Source organism: Rhea pennata, chromosome 4, assembly GCF_028389875.1.
Source record: "Rhea pennata isolate bPtePen1 chromosome 4, bPtePen1.pri, whole genome shotgun sequence".
Taxonomy (NCBI): domain Eukaryota; kingdom Metazoa; phylum Chordata; class Aves; order Rheiformes; family Rheidae; genus Rhea; species Rhea pennata.
In genome coordinates this window covers 70,467,398-70,487,032 of record NC_084666.1, presented here as the reverse complement: position 1 = coordinate 70,487,032, position 19,635 = coordinate 70,467,398, and the positions used below count along the sequence as shown (strand labels likewise).

General features: G+C 37.9%; 1 protein-coding gene across 2 annotated transcripts in view; it reads left to right on the top strand.

Annotated features, from left to right (window-relative positions):
* CCSER1 (coiled-coil serine rich protein 1) overlaps nucleotides 1-19,635 on the top strand; it is a 621,814-nt gene that overhangs the window by 105,652 nt on the left and 496,527 nt on the right. For both annotated transcript variants that reach the window (XM_062575026.1, XM_062575025.1), the window contains exon 4: nucleotides 18,704-18,797. In XM_062575026.1, coding sequence (XP_062431010.1) covers nucleotides 18,704-18,797 — 94 coding nt within the window. The remainder of the gene's footprint in view (nucleotides 1-18,703; nucleotides 18,798-19,635) is intronic.

Sequence of the window (19,635 nt, the reverse complement as noted above, 5' to 3'; positions counted from 1 at the left end):
AAAATCATCCTTTTAGGAAATGCCTCAAGATCAGGATCTACAGGATTCTGTAAACTCATTTCACCAGAATTATTTCCGTTAGCCACTTGGTGGCAGTAAGATTCTTTGTAATAACAAATGCTGATATAAAATGAGTCTGCGCTCCCCAGAATTGAAGACTGCTTGATTTCTCACATAGTAGAATAGATAATTTGTATTTTAATCAAAAGGCTTATGTTTTCCTTATTTTGTACAAATAACTATGTGGTAATATTTTGGGAGTATTTAGTGGAAACATACCACGCTGGAGCACAGGAAGATGTATTGTGACATAGAGAGAAAAGCAAACAAAGACTTAAATTTCAGTTTCTCAGCAGTTGAGGCCCATGACAAGGAAGGCTTCTTTAGCTTTTATTACTGATGATATTGCTGTTGTAGCCAGGAAGCGGTAAATCTGTAATGTTATAAAATTGGCAGTATCTTGTCCTCAGGACTAGCAGTATCTAAGATCACTCAGCAGTGAAGAAGCCTGACAGCTAAATTGCCATTACAAGTCAAATCTCATGTTAAAGCTCCATAGAATCAGACATCAGGTTTAAACTTCAGAGTCATGTTTTGTGGCGTATGAGGAAGTGACACCTAAAGGCACTGAACAAGCAGTAGGCTAAGATTCTCCTTGTAGTGCAGAGAAATGCTTCTGAATGCTGTGACCGACAGGCCAGCTCGGAACGTCTTGACTCTGACTCTGTAAAGAGCAAGAGGGAGGAAACTTGCCTCAGGTTAATGTATCCAGCAGAGGCAGTAGCTGCAGCAGTTCAGTGCTGTTACCAGGTGAGCTCCAAAGAGGGCATGAGGACTAAATGAAGATAAGACAAAGATTCCTTCTCTTATTTTCTGATGTTATTTTTTCTTTTTGTTTATTTTTAAGATCATTTAGAAAATGTGTTTATCATTGTCATGTTGTTTTAAACTTCAGTTTATTTTTACGACAGAATGATTTATTCAACTTATTTTAAAGCGCATTAAGCTGGGGTGTTCTCATTAAAATCTAACACCAAAGTCCTTACTAATTGAGGTTAATATGCATGTTTTGTAACTGGATTTGGCATGCTTTCAAACTTCTTGTTGCTCAGTAGTAATACAAGGAGTAGATGGAAGGGGAAGTAAAACCTTAGTGCATTGTGACATGAAAGGGGTTAGTCTTGTTTTCTTTTTACCATAAGCTGTCTCACGAAATTTCAGAAAATAATTAATTAATATTACACAGACATTGTAGGCAAATGAAGGAGCTCTTTTATGTGGAAACAATGTGGCACTTAGTGGTATGATATCCACCAAAAATGTTAATCTGAATCTTCTTTGTTTAATATTACACTACTCTGTCATTATTTGTGTTATTTTAGCATAGGAACACTGGTATACAGACATTATTAGGAGAAGTACTTGACATTTGGCATAGACATAGGATACTGAGGGTGAAATATGCTATTAGGGCTGAAGTAGTTATAGTCCTGCACTCTCCACCTGACGCCTCTTCTGGCCAAGAAAGCAGAATGTGCTGTCCCAGGCTACTGAATTTTGCCTCACAGACTGTTAAAATAAGTTAATTAGTTTATTTTAACCCTCTTAATAGTAACTGGTGGCAGTTCAGAACTGAGTACTTGTCCTGTATATCCTCCTAAGCTCATAATAAACTTGAGGCAGAACAGAGCAGAGTTAAGGTTGGTGAATTCCCCAGCTGTCCCCGCTAAGCCTTCTGCTGGATATGAATGGGGAAACTTGGAAAGAATGTTTGCCCTCATACTTGCTTTTTAAATAAGCTAGGCAGAGAAGGAGTAGGAGAGGAAGAGATACCTGAGGTAATGAAGCAGAAAGTATATCAAAACTCAAATCTTAGTCTATTGATGTTCACATTAGATTATGCTGCCTGGCAGTTTTAATGTCTGAATCCTTCTAGAATTTTGGTTTGGTTAACTCCAAAAATTAAAGCAAAACACAATCAGTTGTCGAATTTCTCTATTATTTCATGTCAAACCTACATAAAGATACAGGTTTAATACTAATTGTGTTTAATAAAAAAAAAAAAGGCTTTTGCAAGCTCGGTAACAAATCAAATCAAATATTGGCTTGGATTCCATTTCAAATGCCTTTCCACCCTGCTTCCGGCCCTTTTTAAAGCAGGAGTCATTGACTAAAAGCAGGTTATCGCCTACCTCTTCAAAAAGGCATGAAACATACTTTTCCTTGGACACTGAGCCCGGTCCATGTAGTAAATGGTACATATGAAGGATGCCACTTTTGTCACTGCAAGTACATCTTCCGACTGTATTGTGATACTGTAGCATTATATTGGAAAATGTTCAAAGCCTGGTGTAAGTATGTATCTTTTTTTTTTTTTTAATCACCCACAAACTGTGAGTCTCCCAATATAATTTGAAAAACAGTGTGATGTGCATTTTTGCACACATAGGTTTTTGTTTGTTTGTTTTTTAATATTTGATGTTTACATTTGTATAGATTAAAATGGACTTTATCCCAGAGGATAGAATAACAAACTATCATTTGATCTACTGTATTTTCAAATTTTGCAGTGCTAGTCTAGTATATACCTAGAGGAAAGGAAGACAACAAAACCGTTACGTCTTTGCATTTTATGCTTCGGAGGTCAGTCTGAAGTTTTAGAACTTAAAAGAAGAAAGCATTTACTGTAAAATTATTCAGAGTGCAGAAGAGCACTTGCAGCTAATGTGCAGGACTAGAGCTGAGAGCGGTGTGATCTTATCACACCAGTGAGGGAGCACTGCCTCGATAGTTACCAGTAGAAGGAAAATGAAGCATTTTGATTTTTGTGTGTGTTGGCTTTCTCACTTCCTAAAAAAAGATTGATTAGTTTATATAAAGCTTTATATATATAATGTGTGTGTGTGAAAAACTCCTTTAGAGGATGAGAACTGTAAGAAACTACACACATTTTTCTCTGTTCATAGTGGGCTTCATAAAACTATTGACTTTTGAAGAAAATGTTGTAGTCCTAGCCCCATATATTTAAAAGACTGCCTCTTGCTCTCCTAGATCTCCATCAGCTGGCTAATCTGGCTGTTGTGTCAATGCAGCACAACCATTTTAGGAGGTTAAAGTCATAAAGAGCTGGTCATCTCTCGGTAGGACCATTCCGTATACACTTTATTGCCTGGTCGTTGCCCTGTAAATGGACTCTATTCAGTGGTGAAGGTACTGAATTTATGTGTTTGTGATGACAAGTGCTACTGCAGTAGATGAGCTGGTGTACGTCAGTTTAAATATATTGAAGGGCATGTCTCTATTCCTAGGCCATTTTCAATAATCACACTTCTATAATAGTATAATCACAGCATTTATACCTAACCTTTAACACAGTAAATCTGTAACTGCAATAATTTGGTTATAGTTCTCCAACAGTTTAGGATCCTAATCCATCTGAAGTGAAGGGGTTTTGGAATACGGTATTAGGGAAGAAAAACCTCTCCTTTCTCTTGTTAACAGCAGCAGGCAGCATATGATTATGCGAGTGCACACTCTTTGTTTTGGGAGCTATAAGAAAGGATAGAGGGGTTTAGTGGCTATTACGGCAACACGGTCACCTGTTAACAACCTCCAGCAATTCAAAGAAATCCATTTCTCTCTCTCTCTCTCTCTCTCTCTCTCTCTCTCTCTCTCTCTCTTTTTCCCCCTCCACCTGGTTCCTTTGGGTGAAAGTCTACTCAGATAAAGATACAAGCAAAACAAACAATAGCCTGATATGGCTGAATGAGGCTGAAGCAAAAACCAGGGACTCCGCATTCTTGTCATCTCATTCTGTACAGTAATTTCACCTCTCTGTGATTCCTCTCCTGAAAACAACAGGATGTTAAGTTGGTCTGTATTAATTAGTACATGCTAAGTAATTACAAAACATTCACTGTTTCATTATGAAGCTTGTTCTTTAGGAAAGTAGTCTACTAAGTTATCTTGGTGGATTTTGGGGTAGTATAGTGGTTACCACATCTGTTTTACACTCTGAAGGTCCTGGGTTCAAGCCCCAGTGGAACCAGCACCTGGAAATCTTTGGGAGGTTGGACTAGATGATCTCTGGAGGTCCCTTCCAACCTTACTGATTCTGTGATTATCTGATTATCTGTGATTCTGTAAAAATAGATGTGTATTTTCACTGCAGAGGTGGGAAAATTAGTACTGAAAGCTGGTATGTACATCCTCTGACTTCATCAAATAACATTGGCTTTGTGACTCCAATAAACAGAAGTAAAATCAAAACTAATTTTTGCCATAATCCAGTCTATATATACAGAATTAAGGCTGCAGAAGTTATGGGCTTTAATGTTTGTACAGGTTTCTTTTAACTCAGGTCATTCAGTAGTATCTAGTCTTTATTTAGGCTCTACTGCATGTTTCTAAAAAGTCTTTTCCTCTATACTTGCCTCTTATTTTCTCCTAAATGCAATAGTGGCTGCAAAGGATGCTTAAATGCAGAAAAGCGTGTTAAAAAGAGGGGCATTAACCAAGAAAGTGCCACGTTAAGCTATTTTGGATGTTGAAAGAGGTCATCTTATCCTTTTATGAGGCTTTATTGGAAGCTGTTAACTAAGATGAGCTCTAAATCAGGGCCATAATTGAAGCCAGAGAAAATCAAGTGTGCAAGTGATTTATAGCAGTATTACCAATACTAATGTTCTCTGAAGGATGGTACAAGTACTTCCTCATTCTAATAAATATTTTAAAATAATAGCAATCTGCTGTTGCTAAGGTGATAAATATTTACGGTGAAATACATTAATTTATTCTGTAAGGTCCTGACTGCATAGGCATTGAAAACTTGTCTCACTTAAGAATCCAAGTTTTTCCTAGCATAAATTAGAACATCTAGTTTATATGCTGTTCTGTGCTGACTATCTTGTCTTGGCAAGTGTTCCCCAAATGGTTTTATTGTTGTGACCCTACTGAAGCTTTGTCCGTGAGGTTCTGGTTAATTCACATTAGGAGATATAAAGCTGTGGAGCTCAAAGTGCTGAGTGTGTTTGGATTTTTGTGGTGTTGCCCATTTAGAATGAGAATGGAGTAGCAACATTATGTTAACTGAAGCTATGAATACTGCTGGCCTTATTGAAAACAAAACCGAAGGTTGTGTTTTGCCTATTTGGGAAAAAAATAAAATAAATGTTACAAAGCAAGCTACCATATGATATATGTATTGTTGCTTCTTTTTAGACTTAGACTTTTGACCAAGAGGCTATCTTATTTTAAGCGTCTTACAGTATTGCTCTAAGCACATAGTCATTAACAAATAATGAGAGCATTGATTCACTGAAAGGAAAAACGGGAGCGCATTAGACTATTAAATTAAAAATTTATTCCAATTAGTACTGGGGGGACTGCTTTCTACCCTACTGAATTAGGCAGCTGGGAATTAATAGCAAGTTAAAAATCATTATAATGACAGTCCTTTCTGGACTGCAGTTTTGAGAAAGTTTCTGACAGTGTCATGGAGACCTCAAAGAATTTCAGTTGTTTTCTATACTGAAGGTACGTAAATGTGGACTGTTGTAAAAGGGCTTTGAGTACCTTCTAATGAAGCCAGGTCTTTCCTAAATATCTCAAATATGACACCTAACTTGTCATTTTAGTGTAAGTGTAATGGGTCCATCCCCATTTGTTCAAATAGTAGACCTGTCATGTACTCAAGATGAAGAATGTCTGACCTGATGTATGATGTTTAATGGCAACCCAGAGAGCCTTTAACAAGCAGGTAATTTGCTTATTGAGTGAGTGCATATTTTCACTCATTGCCTGTTTAAACAAAAATACGCTATTGCTTTGTCATTTTCTATTATACCTGCATTATTCCCTTTAAGTTTATGGGAAGAATGGGAACTTCTGAAGGAGTATTGCAGATGCCATTTAAACTGTTAAAATGTGAAGCCATTACAGTGAACAGAAATAAATGGAAACAGAATTGTAGATAAAAGGACTGTAAGCAGAGTGATGAATAGGCTTTTGCTTCACTTTGGGGAAACCCAGCCCATAGTTCCTGGAAGCTTTCTTCTGAAGAACCATCCATTGCTGTGAATTTTACAACGCGTATCTCGCGCACACCCTTTTGAAATGCATTTTCCTGTTTGAGCCATCATTGATTAGAAAGCATCAGCAATTACTTTTTTCCTACCTGGTAAACCTGCCATCAATTTGATTTGTACAACGGCTCTATTCGCTGGAGGAAGTTAATGAAGGGTTTGATGACCTGCCAGCAATTACCAGTGCGTGATGCAGCAATATTGTTAAACATTAGGCTGCACTGAAAAGGAACCTCAGCAAGGGGTCTTGCAAAGGCAATCCTCTTCTGCTGCTGCTTTGGCTCTGCAGCACTAATAACAAGGCATGCCGTGTTCCTGGTGCTACAGTGCTGTTTTGGATTGGTCTGAACAGACAGGGAGGCAAAAAAGCTTTAGGACTGGACAAATAATCTCTTTGCCCTGCCTTAAGTAGTTCAGGAAGTGTATTACCTCTCAGGGCTGCAGGTGCTCAGGTATCTCCACTTTACACCCATATGGAAATAATCTGCTTAATCACAGACTGACTTCAGTGACTTTAGGTTTCTCATAAGGAGAAATGTGGTGGCATAACCAGGTTCTGTTAGTTATTGCCCCGGCTGACTGGACAGATCCTGGTAGTTCCTGAGTTGGACTGTACCAGCCATGCGACCTCTGCTACCAGCATAGCGCGCTGTTCCTTGATTTGCACGTACACAGCTGACCAAATTCTTCTGTTTGATTTAAGCATCTGTGTATATTGCAGGGAAGAATTTGGCACTGTCTTTATACAGGTGCATGTGTTTTTCCTTCATTCTGATACCTAGGGGACTGAATACTTGTTAGAAGAAAATGCATGTATATATACTGAACGAAATAGTTGTTTTAAGCATCAAAGTGCTATAAAAGTGAAGAGGAGTAGTAGCAAAGCCTGTAACATGTATGTATATGTATGTATTGCAGAATATCCAGCAAGGGATTGTTGTTCTTAGTCTTCATGAGATTTAGATTCCTCTCCAGGGTGGAGTATTACTGTATTATATTTTGTATTGCTGACACTGATGGTAGTCAAAGCTTGTTACAGGATGCGTTGGTTTTTCAGGTTCCTGCTTCACTGCGTATTCAATTGTAATAACCCCCAAAAATCCATCTTCTGGACCAGCAATTGCCATTATTTTTATTTATTTATTTATTTTTAAAGAACAAAACAGGGAAGAGGACTAGGAACATTATTCGGTAGAGGAAAATGACATTTGAGCAAAAGCCTTTCTCAAAGAATGATTTAAAACTCTGTTTACCAGAGCAGCCGTAGGCCAAAGTTACCATGGAAACAGGAGGAATTCAAATAATGTTAGCAATACCATATCTATTATGATATTGCATTAATAATGCTATACTAAAGGGTCAGTTGTGGTTTCATTTGCAGGGCTCAGTTTTGACTGATTTATCACCAATATTGCATGCTCCAAATTAGAATTAGAAATAAAAGATTTGGCCTTGAATTGGTTTATAATAATATTGTGAGGGAAAGAGTATTAAATTTTTCTGTTATTAGACAAAAATATTGCATTTATTTAAACACATATCTATGACAGTTTTGAGAATGCAGTAAGTCCATGGTGGTTTTTTGAAAAAAAAATAATGCTGTCATTTCAGGCTGTAAAATAGGTTATCTTCACTTAGCATCCAGAAGTGCTGACTGTAATGACATAGGTAATACAGCTAAAGCTGAGACGTTTTGGGAGAAAAAATGTGCAAGAATAATTGATTAATTCTTGAAGTTTGTATCACGTATGTGTGTGTGTTCCTGCATTGCTTAAAGATGTGCTAAACAATGTTAGTTCTGTTATTTAGAAATGGACCTTAAATTCTATTGTATTCTAAATTCTCTGGTAAATGAATGTGACCAGTTCTGGATGGTGGCGTGGTGGTCTCACGTTCTGTTGTGGTGGTGGTGTGCTTCTAATCATTTATTTATTTATTTATTCTAGGATTCTCTCTCTCTCTCTCTCTCTCTCTCTCTCTCTCTCTCTCTCTCTCTCTCTTTTCTTTTTAATATTAAAAGGGATTGCTGTGTTTTGCCCCTAGGAGTGATAATGGATTATCAAGGTTTTAGATGATGGTACTCTTCCTGTTGTCTTCCCATGAGTTTAAATTTGTCTATTTTGGCAGCCAGCAGTCCTCACTAGTTACGTAGTTTCATCCTTTTTTCTCTGTGTGTACTGTTGGCTAAGAAAAAGCCAAGGTGAAATCCAAAGTTAACTTATTATAAAACAATTTTTGACCCTTAAGGTGCTGGTTGGAGCCTTGACTGGGTGCTGCCAGGGCACAACCAGGAGGTTCTAGTGGCCACTTGCACTTCACAAAAGGTTTAACCGTATGTGGTGTGTTTGATTCAAGTATTTTTGTAAAACTTCACGTAACATAGCAGTCTATCCATTGAATAACCCATTGTGCTGATATCCTTAATGTACTTACAAATAAGCTTCATGGAATGATCTAAATTATATTCTATATAAATGCAGGCTAGAGATACCTGAGGAGCTTTTTCTGCATTTGGCAGCAAAATCTGGCACATGAGAGGTAGAAAACTTTCCCAAGGCTATATGATGATAATAACTGTACTTAGAAGGCTTGCATAGCACTTTGCGTATTATAAAAGCTGTAAAAACATTAACTAATTCGCAAAGCAAATTACGTGTTGCAGATGAATCCCTCTGCTGGGTGGAAAGCATATGCCTGTATGGGTGAAGAGAAAAGTCTGTTGAAAGAGGTTTTATTTGGTCATTTTAAGCTTTCCTGAGAGGTGTTTCTTTGACTGACTTTTCATACTTTTTTTTTTCTTCTTTTTTTAGCAGAAGAAATTTTCTTAGCATTTGTTAGTGAAATTGCAAAGTGAGGTATGAAAAAAGTATACAAGTGTATACTTTTTTCTTTTTGAACATACAGAAAATCCAGTTGTCATGGTTTTATTACAACTAAAGTGAGTCTGAGTGCTCTAGAGTTATTTTTAAAAATTGACAAACATTAGTAGCTGTTATTGAAATGTTGTCTTTTCTTCTTCTTCTTTTATTCAGAGACTCAAATCTCAAGGTTTCTGGTACATAGAAGCATTTTAAGTGTAGTTTTGACTTTGGTAGGCTATTGCTTGATGGCTGATTCAACCTTGGGTGATTGCTGTCTTCACCTGCGTTGTCAAGACCTCGTTTTTATCTAAGGCATGACTTGAACCTGGATGATTTTGAAGATTGTAATAGAAACATAAAGTATAGTAAAATTTAAATGCTGAGAGTACCTGTTGTCTCCCTGTTCTCTGAGATCTTTATCCATGCAGCTAGCCCACATTTTGCAAATGTATGTGTGTGTGTACATATGCATATGTAGATAGGTTTGGGAATTATATTGCTGTGATGGGAGTGTTCAGAAGATGAACAAGCCAGGCCGGGTTCAGACTTGCAAACAGCACCTTACTGGATTGTCATTTGCTAACAGTACTAATTGCCATGCAAGTGAGGAGTTCTTAGGCATCATCAGCTGTTACCACCACTTGGAGCAGTTGGTTCTTACCGGTCATGTCCCCGTGAGCTAAGACCTGCAGTACCATGAAGGGGACACTGCCTTGCGAGCGCTGATGGTGTGCTGCCTGTTCCGTGTCCATTGTGGTTGCTTTTCTGTTCTTTGTTTGTGCAGCTGTATCAGGATCCCATCTTGAATCTTTGGGGTTAGATATTGTTTATACACCTATCTTTAGCTGTGTTACAAAGTACTCGCATTGTTGCCAGTTAGGCTGGTAGTATTACAGTGTTATGGAAAGCATATCTACTGGGAACTGTCGCTCTATTTTAGCATGCTTACATCAGAATTCAAAACAAGCAAACACTAAATGTGTCTCCCATAACGTCCAGTTACTTTATTGGTGAAAGTAGGCCTCTGCTTTGGCTACAGAAGCAAAAGTGAACCATTAGTGCTCACATGCCTCTCATAGGAGCAGATTAGAAAATGGCAGTATGATGTGTACTGCGGGATGCTCCCCAGCCTGTGGCTTTCACGGCTTGTATTCTTCGCCACAGTGCTCACCGCAAGAGCGGATGACTGAGCAGCAGCAAGCGTATCTGCAAGCGGCCACCAGTATCCGCCGCCTCGGAAGCGGAGCTGCGGTTTGGCAGCGGCAGGATAAAGAAGGTGTACTGGGTGCTGAAATACCTTAACAATATGATCCCTATATCTGTTGTTTTAATGACAGGAAAACTACTGTTAACATAGAGCGAATGAAAGATGGTGCTGTACATCGCTGCATTATTTGTTCTTGTGTTTTTTTTCTGTGAACTTTTGAAGTTAGGTGCCGTTTCCCTCTCTAGTCTGATGCTGATTGACAATATAGTATATGGCCTGAGAGAAGTACTGTCAGATCCTGTTCCTGCTCAAGTTTGGGTTCTGCGTTGCGCTACCGTTCTGCGGTTTCGGTGAGCAGACTATATTGTAGCAGAGTGAACCCCATCTCGGTGAATGCAAGAGTAAACATGTTAGGAGAGTCCATTAGTTATAATCACTCAGGCAAAGGAAGCATTATTGTGGACATTGATTTAATGCACAGACAGGATCAAAAGGGCAAAGGTAAGGACAGAATGAAAAATAATGATGTGCTTCAATAAAAAGCACATATGAAAAAAATATTTTGAAGAGTATCATTATGGATTTGAGATACGTAGTTAGACAGTTCCCTCCACAGCTAGTTTTCTCTGTCTTTGGGTCTTAAGAGATATTAATTTATAATACAAATGGATTTCCACATGTTAGCTACAGAGAATGTTCTTATGAAATGTTACAAGATTTATTTTTTCCTTTCTAAAGTATATTTATGGAGGGAATAGTATGCTTATTAGGTGGTGCTATTCAGAAAAGAAAAAAAGGCATTTAAGCTGCTCTTGGCATCGAGAAGCTTTGCATTTGATACACCAATTTTTCAAATGTTGGCAAAGATTCTGTGTTTTTAAAGGTTTCTCTGTTTGCTGGGTCTCATGTACTTTTATTTTTTCCTTTTTGAAGTATGTGGGACAGTGCAGAAGGGGAAATACTTCATTATATCTGAATTATTCAGGTACAGTTGTATGAGTTAACATTACTTTATATAGCTCAACGCTTTTCTTCTTCCTTGAGTGTGTCTCAGATTTTTCTTTCTTACACTGATTGTGTGCCATGTTTATTTGCTGAATACAATTTTGATGAGGTACTATCTCTTGGCAATCTCTAGAAATCCTTTCAGACTTGAAATAAGTATTTAGTGCTGATCTTTTTGGCTGCAGATATGTAATAAACCTAGGTAGATACAAGTGAATTGTCATACACATGTGTTTGCAAAAGAATTAAATTATTCTTTTTAGAGTATGTTTACTTTCTGCTCTTGCAAAAGCGTTGGTCTCAAATAGCCCCCCACATTCCTACAATGGGGCAGGAGGAAGGAATCTCTAATATTAATTGTTACAATACTATTATACATATAATAATACTATGCTTTTTTATTATTTTCCACTGTAAATTTTATAAACCAAATGTAGGACTTCATTTCCATTAAGTGGCATTATTACTAAACCCTCATATTTGGAAAAAAATCGACAGGGTATGAAAATCTATGTTCAGAAAATGATTATAAATAGGAAAACAGAGGAAGAAGATAAGATGTTTGAATGCCAGCACGAGGTAAAATGGAGAACTAAACAGAACCTGATGAATACTCTAAAAGTGATTTTTGATTCTTTTAATTCTAAAATAACTCAGTGATCACCACCTAATCACTTACGGAAGAGAGACATCAGTCCTTATGTCAGAAGAAAACTTTCAAAAATTATTCTTCTGGATATTAGAGCTTTCTTGATATAGCCTAGAGTGGTGGCAAAGTGGGATTATAGACCCTTGAGGAAAAATCTGTCTCTATAGAAAGTCAGTGATGACAAAGGAGATTTCAAAAAGGGATTTCCATGACCAAGTCTCATCTGTTGAGTTTGGATTCTGGTGGCAAGAGTGTTTACTGAGCAGGGGTCTGACAGTTGGTCTTCATGATTACAGATGCAAAGTTTGATCAAAAGAAACATTAAGGATAAAAACATGACCATTATGATTGTGTTCATGATATACAGTTGTATCAGTGTATAACCCAAGTTAACTGTCAGTAACATCTATGAATATCTTCGGCCATATTTGTATCTAACAGAAATGTCTATGAATTGGGTAACTGGAAACATGGAAGCACTTCAGTCTTGCAGCTTCATTGAATTGCTTACTAGACCTCAAGACTTCACCACTCCTGAACAATCTTGAAACAATATTCATGATTTTGTTGCAGTGCTGCTATAACGAAATGGAAATCTGTGTTGTCTGTGTAAAAACACAGCAAAACACTGGAGGATGTCAGGCCTGAGCATGACTTGTACGGGGATACAGAAAAGCAGTGGTCAGAAAAGAGTCTACATCCCCTTGCTTGGGAAAGCAGAAGTTTATTGGAGCTGAATCTCCCTCCAGATAGCAGCATAGAAAGTGAAAAAGAAACCTAAGTGATTGAAAATCATATTGACTAGGGACTACATGTTGATTAAAATAAAATTACAAAATAATGTATAAAACTCTCCAAAGATGCAGGTAATGACAGAGAACTGTGTCTGCTGTCTTTAACACCTTGCTGGTGCTAGATCATTTCAGTGGTGTGGGAGCGACAGGTCTGGAATAGAAATGTGTGAAAAACAAAATAAAGAAGTGAATCATTTTAATTGATTCCATTTATTGCTGAGTGTTTAGAATGTGCAGATTTGTCTCCTGAAACCATATGTTCATCTTAGTTTTGAGTATTATTTGTAAATATTCAGTTTTGTGTGGGCTCACCATGCCTTGTTTAGACATTGGGCAATTAATAGGATTTCTTTAGGTCCATTTCGGATTTGAATTGCATTGTTAAATGAAATTATGTGCTTTAGTGTATTTGTATATTCACTTGTATATTTTATTGTCAGTTTTTGAGTGTCAGGGTAGTGCATTTTTAAATGAGTATACAATAATTCTATAAACAGCATTTTTCTAGTTATTTATATGTGTAAATTGGTTACTTGAAGTAACAATTAAAAAAAAAACCCTGCCATGGTAAAGGAGGCTTCATAAAGAAGTTACTTTTTGTTATTTGATTAAACCTAACAATAGATTTAAGACCTGTTATGTTGGGCACTTTGTATATATTTACTAGTAAAGCTATTCTTATTTATTCCAATTTTCAAACTCTTTCTCAAAAGGCCTGAACTGTGAGCTGAAATAGGGCTATAAATAATGAAACACTTGACTCTTAGGTAAAAGAATTGAGAGTTCATATATTATGCTTGGGGTTCCTTTGAGTGGTTATGAGAAAGGAGAGTAGAAAGAGTGAGAAAAGAGATAGGGTGGGAAGGGAGGTGGGAAGGAAACCCGCTTCGGCAACCCTGAATAAACTTGCTATCCAGACTTGTGCACCACTGGCTGATAGGTGCTCTATAGCTAATATGTCTCTCTCCATGCAGTATTTCATGAAGCATATCCCTGCAAATCTCTGCATCTCTTCTTTCTATAATAAAACTATTCTTAGGTCATGTTTCTTAGTTAAGAGCATCTGGGCCCAGTGAAACTAAATTGAGTACTGTTGATTTCAGTGAGCTTTGAATAAGGCAACTGGCAGTGGATGAAAGAGTAGTTCATCCTGTTTGTTGCTGCTGAAGGAATTTGTGATATAAGTTTTTACTGAACATTTTTGATGCTCTGAAAAATTTTTGGATTAACAGACTGTTCTGGTGCAGCCTTTAAAGAAAGTATGTACCAGAGCAATTATCAGAAGCAGTCTTAACTGATACACAAGTTACTGACTCTTCATCTGAATTAGTAGTATTTAAAATATCATCCCTAAATTCTTGCTTATCTACTTGCTTGAATAACAGTGATATTTTACCATGTTAAAGTTAGAACAAGAAGTACTTAAACTATCTAGGACCTTCTAGACCTTTAAGTCTTATCTTAAAGAGGAAAAGTGAGTAAAGACTGTAATTGAGACATAGTCAAAAGATAACTAAGTAAATCTGCTCCCACATACCTCTCAAAGTGCAACGCGTTCTTTCCGCTCTTCCTCCTTAATTGAGAAGCTGCTGACAGTGGCTGCAAGGCAGCGTTTGGTCAGACATAATTCTGTAGATCTAAATTTATTGCTTGTTCTGCCACACACTGCTTACAGGTCTCCTCAGCTTTCTCTGTCGTAGTTCTTGATCTGTTAAAATAACAGTAAGGGAGATGGTATGAGGACAGATGTATTAGATCCTGTGTACTTGCGGACCATGACAAAAATGTTCTGTGACCACTCTGAGTAGGGCCGTGTTCAGACCTTTCTTAGTCTGGTGTTATGCTGAAGTTCTGCCCAGCACTTCAGGGATTGACTCCCCTGAGTATTTATTCGCAGCAGCTGATAAGCCAGTGTTGTTCCAGGGATGTATTATAATTTTTGATGGTGTCATGCAGAGAGACATGGTGGCATAGTGAAAGTGTAGATGAACAAGCAGCGGCAAACATGGTCGTCTTAACTTCAGCACCATTAGAAATGCAGAGCAGTGGTAGAAGTCAAGTGGGAAGCAAAGACACCAGAAGTAGTAAAAATGTCTTAAAGCTTCGAAGAGGCTATTACAAAGCCAGTAAAGAAGTTTTTGTTACAGAGCTGCTGCTTTCACAAGATGATTCACCTCCTGGAACCAGTAACTGGCATGTCACCATAAACAGATAGTGAACATTTCCCTGGGACCTTGGTGAAAGTGTTCAGTTCTTTATATAGCAAAGCCTTGGAACTATTCACTTTGAACACTGTTTAGGGCTTGATCTCTCTTTTTTAACTTAACTGTGTTACTCTTCAAAGAATGTAGTAGCAATGTTAGGAGGAGAGCAGGGAAAGGGTCAAGAAATATTTAAGAGAAAATTGTTAATAATTGTTGTAGCATAGTGGGGAAAAGAAGTGAAGGGAGCAGGAGAAATTGTGCAGTGGTGCGTGGAGGCAGAGAGTCAGGGGCACAAGGATGTGTTCACAGCCCCACTGCTCATTGGTGGCATTAGGTGGGTCATTCAGTGGGTCTTTTATTATCTTCTCTGAAGAAAGTACATTTAGGGTAGCCCTGGGAACCAACTGTTGTTCCTCTGTTTGGGTGCGTTTTTAGATCTGTTAATGAGTTTGTGTCTGTTTTACATCTCTGGGATGACTTACTGGCAAACAAATGCTTCTTCTCTGTGGTGGATGACTAAAGCAAGGAAGCAGCTGAATTAACATAACCGACACATCTATAAATAGAGGCACTCTCCATGTCAACTGTTCATTCTAGCTGTGATAGATATTTTCTGTTTTATCCGTTTGTTCCAAGTTCCGTGACTTGTTCCTTGAAAAAAGAGGCGGGATGTGATCTCCTGGGCTAAAGGAAAGATTATTTCGCTGTTTGAGGTTCTCCTCAAAAGAGGATATCTCAGGGAGCTTTTCAGCATCCCTTGTATCTCTCCTGCAGTTGTTTGCACAGCCAGAGGGGCTACAGGGGAGGGCAGGCAAGGAGTTGCAGCCTCGCTGGGGAGACAGTGAGGAGTCCGCAGCCCAAGTGGGGAGGCAGGGCTGCTGCTGTGAGGGCCTGGGTGCACGCTGGCCTCACGGGAAGCTGGGGAGCTCGCTTGGGAAGGACAGGAGCAGGTAAATAGAGTGCAGTTTGCTTCTACTCAGAAGTCCCTGAAAGCAAGGACCTTCTTCGAAGGCTGTAGTATGCAGGGAAGACTCCTATACAAACTTATGGGTTTGTTTTGTCTTTGCATTTTTGTTTGTTTGTTAAGTCAGATAGCTTTTGTTGTTGTTCTTTTTGTTGCCTTTTTTGGTCTTCCTGAAGAGCTCGGTATTTTGGCATGACCTGGGCAGATCCTTGTCAAAGCTGCACTCAGTTAAGACTTTGTCACAGCAGCCCTGTGGGTCTATGGATCACTGCATTTCCACATGCGATCTTCCAAGTATTTCAGACTATGAGTTTGTGAGAAAGAAGAGAGTACAAATTGTAAAGTGTCTTGCTGCTACTATTTTGAAAGCTATTTAGTTATTAAAGGGTACGCCTAAGCCCTAAATGAGACTTTCAGTTTTCAGTATTTCACTAGCTCTAACAGTGAATCAAAAGCTTTTTAAGTTCCAGGCTACAACATTGAGGGATATGTGTTCTCCCACTTTCATTTAATAGAGACTATTCTATTTTCTCTCTCCTTCCCCATATGTTTTTTTTTCTTCATTAAATAGTTTTGGCTTAGGTTTGTTACATCTTAAGTACATCCAAACCAGAAAAGTTAGTATCTGTAAGAGCCCTGGGTACAATAAGCTGATACAATGCATCTATGTAAAGCATTTTTCATGTTTTATTTTTATGCTTGTTTACTGTATAGTAATGTATAATGATTACTGAAGGTCTATGTTTTACTGGCATGAGGAAAATAGTCATTATGAAGCACCTTTGCCAGCAGCTCTGTGAGCTGAATGTTGAACAGTGCAATAAAGGGAATAAGGAGGTCTGTGTTTCATGTGATTGTGATGGTTACATGATGCTTATTTTCCTTCTGTGCTGTACCGTTCCGTCAATGAGTGGAGGTTTCTACGCTCAACAGTTCTTGTTTTCTGTAGTTGGTATCTGTAGAAGTGGAAGCAGCATCAACCACTGACTTAGTATCTCCTAAGAGGTATTTAAGCAGTTGCGGTAGCTTAGAGAAAGAATGCAAGAGAAGGTCCTTGTGTTGTCTGTACCTTGTTCCGAAAAAGAGCAAAGCTGAATTTTACAGAGACCGTTATTCAGAATGGTGAATGTGTATAGGTTGTGATTGGAAATAAGAGTTGACATCTATTATGGGGCGGGGGGGGACACTTCAAAGAATTAGAAAAAAACATTTAAAGATAATATGATTTGAACCAAAATGTCCAAAAGGTCATTTGCCAATTTAATGTATACTACTGCACATACTTATTTCTCTGCTTTCTGCACAGCAAATTGATCTTTTCTGAGAGACCTCTAGCCTTATGGATAGTTTGTTATGTTAGAATGACCACCTAGGCTCGTATACACTGATTTCTAGTTTTGTTTGGATTAGATCCGTGTTGAGAACATGTGGGGCACACAGAATGCCAGCATCTAATGCAGGATCGACTAACTTTAAGAGGATTTTTGCTTATGAATAAATTGAAGAATTATACCTGGTGCAGTATCTCTGCAGATTTGCAAACAGAATGCCAGCTGGAGAAGGCATGAATTAGCTTCGATCGGACACTGGTGGCTGCAGAAAAAATGACAGATGTCATGATATTATCAAGTCAAAAGAAGTTCAGTAGAGCCTGTAACTGATAGTTTGTGATCTTACTTATTCCCTGTTCTTTAAGTCACTGTCCTTTCCTCATATCATACTAATTAGAAATGCTTGACCATAAACTAAATATACATGAGAAGAAAAGTCCAAAATGAATGTCTACCCTGATAAAGAGAATATAGCAGCTTTAGAATGGTAGTGACGAGAGAAAACGATTACCTGCTCTCCTTGTATTCCATGATTGGCTGCTGTAGGTACAGGAATGGGAAATGGGGAGTGAGTGAGTACTTTCAATATGGGTTGAGCTCTGCATGCTGCTGCGCTACCAGCGGTTTTCTTTTTCTTTTCTTTTCTTTTCGGGAGAAAGGGAGAGCCTTTCTTCAAAAATGGCTCCATGCATGGAGCCCTATTGCCTGTTAGTTGCTCATCTTGTCGGAGTCTCACTGTCATCCCTGTGTCCGGCTGCCACATATGAAGCCTACACAGTGATTTGGCTGTACTCGGAATTGACCGAGTAAAGATGTCTGCCCGAGATGTAACTTAGTCATTTTATCTGCTGAGAAACTCGTTCTGTAGAGGAAAGCTTAGTGCAAGTTTACTTTTTTACTGTCTTTTGAATGTAGTCACCGCAACCCTTTTTACTTTCAACGGATGTACTGTATAAACCCGACTTACCTGTTTTTAGATGAAACTTAGAAAATAAAACAAATAGTAAAAAGAGAGTGGAGAACTAGGCAGCTATGTCTCATGTTTCAGGCTTTCTTTTCTGACAATGTAATGAGCTTTACCACCCACCTTAATTCATGAATTGATTCTTTCTGCCTGAATTTGTTGTATATCTTAAACTTGTGTTTCTTTACACCTTGGATAAATGGAACAGTAATTCTCTCATTGGAGAGTGTCAATAAGGGCATACAGTGCTTAGAAATAAAAGTTTAGTGGAAAAAATAACAATAATTTTGTGTTATGTTAAAATAACTTTTTTATGCATCATAAAAAGTTATGAATAAACTTAGAAAGATACAAATTATCATTGCAGTTTAATTGTATAAAAAAATTGAAATTACATGGATGTCATTATTTCTAATTCTGCTCTTTTAGTTGAATAGTCAAAGTCCTTTTAGTACCAGAGAATACTGACAAATACTTTTCTACTTGCCCAACTCAAATTATCTCCTGATCCAAATTTAACAGAAAAATTTCCCATAGCTGTTCTTCAAACTGAATTCCCAGATCTGATTCCTAGTCATATTGTGCAGAAAAGTGTGGTTACTTGTCTGTCTAAATGCTTACTTTTATTTTTTTTATATCAGGATGTCTTGAATAACTTGGGTTCTTGTGAGCTGGATGAAGATGACCTAATGCTTGACTTGGAGTTCCTAGAAGAGCAACATCATCATCGTTCTGGTAAGTCAGACAAATGCTGGATATCTTCAGCTAGATACTATATTTTTAGGAGTACCAAGGAAATGTGTTCAGTACAGTTATTTAGAAATAGTAAAGTTCTTCTTTTATGATGGGAAGAGCAGTATGCATTTTGCCGTGTGATGGTTCTAAATGCCTAAATCAGCTGAAAGTGATTTTTGCAGGTACAGAAGATATCCAATTATGGTGCTACAAGAACAGACCCGTTTGTTGTTTTAGATATTTAAAATGACTGCAGCCTCCTGGTCAGTTACCAAAAAAAATCCCGTTGCTGATATGATTATGATCCTGTTTTGTGTATGCCAGAGTAGTATGCTTCAAGTATAAGAAACTTTGACTTGTGACCTGAGTGTAACTTGATCCTTTCTTTCATAGTTGGTTAAAACATGTTACACTTTGAATTAACAAGAATTTCATTGATTAATAACAATAAGCAAGGTCAACTCAAGATATATTTGGAACAATTTTATAATAAACAAGGTCTTGGTATGAAGTGTCATAAGAAACAAGGTCTTCATCCCGCTGCAGCAGGAAATTTTGTGTTCCTTTTGTTGTGACCTGGAATGATGTAGTCCATAAACAGGAAGAGTCCTACTATAATTCCAAATGAGTCAGAGAGACTTAAAATTTATGTGAGTTTTGTGTTTGATTGCAGATAGTGCTCTGTGTTTGTATTCTGTTGTGACACGCTGTTGTGACATTTGTATGCATATAAACAGGAATTATTCTGAATTGCTCTTTGGCCTGCAGTTTCCTGCCACTTGTTTCTCCATTCACACGTGTGGGTACCTGTAGGCTATTTTCTCAGGCACGCACGTGT